The sequence below is a fragment of the Nicotiana tomentosiformis genome, chromosome 5 (assembly GCF_000390325.3).
Source record: "Nicotiana tomentosiformis chromosome 5, ASM39032v3, whole genome shotgun sequence".
Lineage (NCBI taxonomy): Eukaryota > Viridiplantae > Streptophyta > Magnoliopsida > Solanales > Solanaceae > Nicotiana > Nicotiana tomentosiformis.
Genome location: NC_090816.1, coordinates 112,202,294 through 112,209,473, shown reverse-complemented (window position 1 = coordinate 112,209,473; position 7,180 = coordinate 112,202,294). Strand labels below are relative to the sequence as shown.

The 7,180-nt window shown below is 33.2% G+C and overlaps 1 protein-coding gene across 2 annotated transcripts; it reads left to right on the top strand.

Moving 5' to 3' along the window:
- The first annotated feature begins 2,052 nt into the window (after positions 1 to 2,052).
- On the top strand, positions 2,053 to 6,618 carry LOC104120758 (UDP-rhamnose/UDP-galactose transporter 4). Of its 2 annotated transcripts, none has more exons than XM_009632596.4 (6): positions 2,053 to 2,289; positions 3,714 to 3,921; positions 4,999 to 5,183; positions 5,270 to 5,470; positions 5,636 to 5,797; positions 6,036 to 6,618. In XM_009632596.4, the coding sequence occupies exons 2-6, from the start codon at positions 3,777 to 3,779 to the stop codon at positions 6,357 to 6,359; spliced, it is 1,017 nt and encodes a 338-aa protein (XP_009630891.1). In that variant the 5' UTR covers positions 2,053 to 2,289; positions 3,714 to 3,776; the 3' UTR covers positions 6,360 to 6,618. The 2 variants fall into 2 exon arrangements, with proteins under 2 accessions (XP_009630891.1, XP_033508601.1); XM_033652710.2 differs by lacking the exon at positions 2,053 to 2,289 and adding an exon at positions 2,345 to 2,722.
- Positions 6,619 to 7,180: the final 562 nt, after the last annotated feature.

Here is a 7,180-nt window from a genome sequence, read left to right as displayed (position 1 = left end):
CTTATCTTGTGCCACCCTCTTTTGTTTGTACTGCTTTTGAAAGAGATAGAATAGGTACCTTGCTACTTACGAATATCTCCGTTTGTAATAACTCCTGAAGTTACTATTATGAATAAATGTCTTTTATTACCCAAAAAAAACTATTTTTAATTTAAAAATTATTACTAAGATTGGTGCTCAGCTAATATATTTGTATAAATTATCAGTTTTTCGTTATAAATAATAGTGTTCGTCGCCAAAAGTAATTGGTGCTTGAGCACCCATAACTCACAAATAGATCCGCTTTAAAAATAAAAAATGAGAATTCTGAAAAATAAGTTTACTCTGTATATACATTAATTTTCAAACGTATATAAAGAGATCTACCTAGAATTCCCGTTCCGCCAAACACGCTAAGTCTTAGGTAAAAACAAATTAGGACTACAGAATAATGATGGGGTTTTGAATATTCTTTTAATGAAATTACGAATAAATATAGGTTCGAAATTCGGCATCAAATTTCAATTTGGTTATTCGATTATGAAGCTTGAAATGATGCCATTTGTTCTTCTTATAGCAGACTTGAGGTTTGAAATTTTAAAAAATTCAAATGATTGACTGCTTTGACAAAAAGTGGAATCTTCAAAGAATAACAGCACTTGTTGAATAATTCAAAAGGAGACTGAGTCAATTTTTATCTTTGGGCAACATAAATTTACATTTTCTTCACCAAACATAAATTACCTAGGTACGAAAATTTAAAGAAAAATCACTTATAGGCTTTATATATAATAAAATTACTTCCCAGTCAAGAACTGTGTAAGATATTAAGAAAGGTGAAAATTGAAATGTGAAACATTATCAATTACTATATTCTTACTGCTTGACAGAAAAACAAATACTACCAATTTCTACTAGGAGAAAATTATAAATACATTACTATTGTTTGAAAAGGAAAAAGATGAATGCACCAATATTTATTTAAAACTGGATCTTAGGCAATATAGAGGAAATGTGATAAAAAACATTCAATTGTTTCCATACGAACATATATAATCAAAGGAAAGAAGACTTATTTTAAAAAATATATATATTTGAGTCAATTTAACTCAACAAGTGGTATAAGAACCAATGGTTCGACAAAACAAGATTAGAGATAATAGAGTGATAGTGTGGCCGACTTAGTGCATTTGCCCGTCTACGGATTGATTTATGACTTTTACCCATAGCCTTGAAAACGCATACACAAGAAAAAACTAGCCTCTAGGCTTGGTCATACTCGGATGATGGGTATCACACAGTTAATCTCCAAATTAACTCATAAATGCTGATGAGATAAAGTCTCACATGAAAAGTAAAAAAGAAACATAACAAGGTGTTGGATACTCTTAATTGTGAGACCTACTGAGAAATATTATGCTGACTTGACCCAAAATAAATAATATTACACTATATTAAAAATACCTTTGACCCATACTTAAACCAACAACATGTCATACAAAAAAAGAAAAAAAATTCATTCTTTGTTCCAATTTATAACATATTTTCTTTTTAATATGTTTATTTAATTATCCTTAATGAAATTTTCTATAGCCACAAAATTATATATGGCATATTTAAGATCTTGCTTTTGTCTTTTTAAACTCGCGTCAATCAAACGTATTCACATGAGAAAATGAGAATACAAAAAAGAAAGAAAGTAGAATTTTGTATTACATACATGAATGGACAACTTTAACCTCCATTAATTCCAAAACCAAACAATTATTGAGTTTTCACCGACCCAAAAAACAATAATACGAGATCAAGATATCAAGATGGATCTATTAATTTTTTAAAGAGGAAAAGTTGATTAATTTATATTATTCTCAGATCACAAAAAGCTCAAGACACCAAGAGGAATCTTTACTGTTATCTTAATTTCATTAACTTTACGGATTAACTAAAACTACTAATATTTTAAATTCTCAGATCTTAAATTCACATTCTAAACTCACATAAAACAGGAAAAATAATCATTTCAATAAATATAAATTTCAGTTATTTAATTTAAGAAAAGGAAACAAAGCAAGCGCAGACATGAAGTAAAAACGCAACTCTTTCCTTAGTCCACGTCTTACTTAATGGTGCAAAAGATCCAAACTTTTTCCATTCTTCACCAAATTTTTCTCTGTATTTATACAACTCATTTAATTCACATATAAATAAACTCACTTTCCATTTTCTCCAAAGCTTCTTGATTTTTCTCAGAAGGAGTAGCAGCTGTTTTTGTTAGTACTATTTTGGCGCTTTTTTGGGATTCATTTGAAAGTATGTTTACTTACCTTTTATCTTTCTTGAATTTAATTTGTGGGTTTCTTTCCTTTTTATTTTTATTTTTATTGGTTAGTTTGTGATTTTATTGGATGTTGGATTTGTTTTCTTTGAGGTGGGGGGTGGATTCTCATTAGTTAGCTTTTAATTTTCTTCAAATTTGGATTTTTGGGTTTCTCAATATTTGGTTTATGATTTTCATTGATTCTTGAATTTTGTGTGCGTGTGTATTTTTTGTGGGGTTTTCATTATTTTGCTCTTGATTTACTTGGAAATTTGGATTTTTGAAGCAGTTGATTTGTGTAGTTTGTGAAGATCTGTTATATTTGAGTGATTTTTCTCTGTTAATGGTTGGATTGGGATGTAAATTCTGAGGAAATGGAATGAAGTGTGTGGATCCTTGTGTTTTCCACTGGAGATTGATTACATGGTGGCAATTGATTTCTGATTTTATTTCTTTCCTCTAGCTCCACATATGTGCCATAATTGCAACCTTTCTGTTCTGTAATGTAGTACTAGTTCATACCATCATTGAGAGAAGAGAGAGAAAGAAAGATGATTAGCTAATGATTAGTTTCATCCTTCACCTAAAATGGATTAATATTGAAATTTGAATTTGGATTTTCTTATGGATTCATCAGTACATATTTCCAGAAACTGAATTGAAATTAAATGCTTTATAAAATTGATTAAAAGAGCCAAAATAAAGCATTTCGTGCATAAAATATTTCGTTTGATCTACATCTGTGACACAATGAAACATTTGATTTGCTTTTTTTTTCCTTCTTAGCTGTGCTTATTTCTTTTAAAAATATGCAGGCATATCACAGATCTCTCCCAGTGTTTTGGTTGTGATTTGTTTTGTCTGAGTTCTCTTTTCTTAACTTTTGCATGACAAAATCATGTGGTTGACTATAGTTCATTAGAAGGACGTAATCAATTTTGTATATAATGGCTGGACTATTATTTTATTTGTGGTTGTCATTTGGTTAAGAGGGATAAAACTTACTTTCCTTTTGTGATATTATGAATATGGTAAACTATACTTTTTCCTACTTACTGTCCTTTTGGCACATCCCAGCTTAATTGTCAAATGGTTATATTACATGAAATTGTTCTAGCAAATATTCTCTGCTTTGTCTTTATACTTGTTTGCCTTTTCCTTTAGTGATATATATGTAGGTTTACGATTGGGTTTGATTGAACGGTTCTCTTTGTTTCTCTTAGTTCTCCCTCCTTTATTCACATGAAACGTTATAATCTGGTTGGTTAGTCAATAGAAGCGCTCATAATGATCATAATTGTGGTTCTATACAAGAATGTTAGGAACGAAGTCTTTGTACGCCCTTGTGGTAAACTAGCTCATTTGTTGCCTTTTTTTGAGAACTTCTTATTCATTTGTTTGATGTGTTTCTATGCAGGGGAAGTTTGAATTGTGGTGATTATTCTGAAGGGCAAACGTTAAAGAATTTTCTATGCTTTAGATGCGGTCAAAGAAAATGTCCACGGCTGTCAAGGATGAGAAGAAAATGACTGTTGATGTGGCAGCATGGGCATTCAATATTGTCACTTCAGTTGGAATTATTATTGTTAATAAAGCCTTAATGGCTACATATGGTTTCAGCTTTGGTACGTTATATACTTGTGTTGAAGGTTTACATGTTCTAGTTCTGTTTTTGCATTTATCTTGCTGGCTTTTCCTTCTATTGCATCCACTTGTGTATAACGGTGCACGTCTTTTTTGTGTTTGTTTCAACGAGGGTCAAGTTTTTGGTTCTTTTAGCCATGAAATTTGAAGTCTGGGCACTTCAAGAAACCTTAAAAAAAATGATTTCAGGAATCTTACTAATCTTGCAGGGTAAGGCAAATCCATGTTTTAAGTAGGCTGTTTTTCTGGAAACTATGTATTCAATAAAGGATCTCAGCTCTAGGTAAGTTAGTATGCTGAAGAGAGCCGGTCAATTAAAGCTGAACTTTGTTCGTTTTCATTTCACAGCTTTATTCTAGCTATTAGTTAGAAAGTTCCACATCTTGTCTTCTTATCAGAACTTCAAAAAGTCCTAAAAGGTACTGCTTAGGCCGTAGCGTAGATTCCTACGCTAGCTGTAAGGAATCTAGTAAGTCCAGTATATCCTCTATACCATTTACAATGTTCAAGTTACACCACAAATTCAATCTCTGAAGACATTGAGCTTAACAAGAGATATATGATCACCTTTATTTTCAAAGCATTTATGATTTCTATCTATCCATACTGGCCATAATATGCACAATGAAATTGTTCTCCAGACTTTTCTCATATTTTTCTTCACTTCCTGACCCTGCCAACTGAAGATATCCTTCAGTCCTCTCGGCATGATTCACGGGCCACCAAGTATATTAAGGAACATACACCAAATCTTTAGCATCTCTTATTCTGTTTGTTTATTTGCCTTGGGGGACTATGATTTTTTTTCCTTATGGTGTCTTGAACATCTTTCTACTTTGTTTTTGTGGCCACAATGGATAAGAGAAACTAGACTGAATAATATCTAGTTTGTAGAATTCGGAGTTGATCGATTAAGATAATCTTTGAGATTAAAAGCATAGTTTCTCTATGAACTGGTTTATATTAATCTCTCTAATCATTTGTAAGCTTTAGAATGAATTAGCTTGATATTTCTTTTGTTATCCTGACTTTGTCCTATTGTTCCGTCCAATTTGCAGCGACAACCTTAACTGGTCTACATTTTGCCACGACGACATTGATGACCTTTTTCCTTAAATGGCTTGGGCATATCCAGAATTCCCAACTTCCCTGGTCTGAACGATTGAAATTTGTATTGTTTGCAAACTTCTCTATTGTCGGAATGAATGTTAGTTTGATGTGGAACTCCGTCGGATTCTATCAGGTCAGTGTGAAGATTCATCGGACATCTATGCTCTACTTGTCTTGAATTTCAAACTCACACCACTTTTTCCTCTTGATTCTCATCAGATTGCAAAGCTAAGTATGATACCAGTGTCGTGCTTTCTGGAAATTGTGCTGGACAATGTGCGATACTCAAGGGACACCAAATTAAGCATTTTGCTGGTCCTACTAGGTGTTGCAATCTGTACTGTTACTGATGTTAGTGTAAATGCAAAGGGTTTTATTGCTGCCTTCATTGCCGTCTGGAGCACTGCCCTACAGCAATATGTAAGTCATTAAGTAAAAAATGTGTGGTTTACTGTGGAACATCAATTGCCTTTTGCCTATGTCAAACATAACTTGCTTTTCTACCTGATGCAATGTTAATTTTCTTTGCTCTCTATACATTCCACTAACTGATTAGTGTGGCTGATTTACATTTTTCCGATGCAGTATGTACATTTTCTTCAGCGTAAATATTCACTGGGATCATTCAACCTGTTGGGGCATACTGCACCAATACAGGCGACATCACTGCTGTTAACGGGACCCCTTGTAGACTACTGGTTGACTGAGAAGAGGGTCGATGCCTATAACTATACCTCAATATCACTAGTAAGTACATCAAAGTCCTCTTTAGTTGACATACGCGAATTCCATTATATCATGCACTTTAAAAAGGAGAATGTGTCACCATATAGGATGTGGATACATCTGTTTAATGCTCAAACTCAATGTATTAACGATACGTTTCTGGGAACTACCAATATCATACACTCTATTGTACATAACCTTTTGGTCTTAGTAGTTTGCTATTTATAATAATTCAGATGTTTTTTTTTTCTCATTGCAGTTTTTCATCATCCTATCATGTACAATAGCGATAGGGACAAACCTCAGCCAATTCATCTGCATTGGTAGATTTACAGCAGTGACATTTCAAGTGCTTGGTCATATGAAGACTATTCTTGTCCTGATTTTGGGTTTCCTCTTCTTCGGGAAAGAGGGACTCAATCTACATGTTGTCTTCGGAATGTCTATTGCAATCGTTGGCATGATATGGTATGGTAATGCTTCCTCACAACCCGGTGGAAAAGAGCGGTTACCACCTCCATCTACCATCAAACCTGAAAAACAAAATCGCTTACTAGCAACTGAGCTCGACGAGAAAGTATAGTGAGTCATTTCCAAGAAATCAAGCAGAGTAATTGACAATTTCTTATTTCTTTTCTGCCATATAGTCAAAAAGTGTTTAATTCAACCATATGATTTGATCTTTCACCATCTAATATCTTTTTTCTTTTTGACAGTGAGCTTTTCATTTCATTTTCGTTTTCCCTTTCCCCCCCTTCTAATTTATGTTGAAATTCGCATGTTAAGACTGCAAACACAATGTGATTTGATCATTACTTAAAGCAATTTTCCTTTGATCAGTATGGTTTGAACTCTATACTGTCAAAACCTATTTAACTTGAGTGTGAGTTTTAGATATCGGTATGTTCAATTTCTAGCTTGCTCTATTCATAAGATACCGGCTCTCAAATCTTAGTAGAGACGCAAAATGTTAAGTGATTTTTTTTATCTGCCCTAGCGGGTGGAGTTATGAGGTACCCGTGCTACTGAGAGTTAGCAAGCGTCCAAACTGGTACGGACACCATTGTTATTAAAAAAGAAAATAAAAAAATAGGGTATAGGCCACTCAATTTTGTGGGCTGCATGATTGAATGGCAGGGAGATCCAAGACTATGTTGGTCCATAGTCAAAGGCTGATTTTAAGTAAGGGGTGCAACATATGTCTTCGAACGCCACTTATTTGGTAAAATTTTCATGCAACAACTAATTTTGCGCAGTTCACTGAATTTGTACCCACTTTTTAAAAAAAACATACCTAATTTTTGGATAACTTCAGATATATACACTTTCTCTTCTTCTTTACTGTTGTTTTCTTCTTTGTACTTAGGGTTTCTTCTTCTTCTAGTTGCAAATGAGTTTGTTAAA

Excerpts from the sequence above, each read along its gene's own strand:
- LOC104120758 (XM_009632596.4), top strand. The coding sequence starts at position 3,777 with ATGCGGTCAAAGAAAATGTCCACGGCTGTCAAGGATGAGAAGAAAATG. Across the intron at positions 3,922-4,998 it reads TACATATGGTTTCAGCTTTG|CGACAACCTTAACTGGTCTA; the intron begins GTACGTTATATA and ends TCCAATTTGCAG. Across the intron at positions 5,184-5,269 it reads ACTCCGTCGGATTCTATCAG|ATTGCAAAGCTAAGTATGAT; the intron begins GTCAGTGTGAAG and ends GATTCTCATCAG.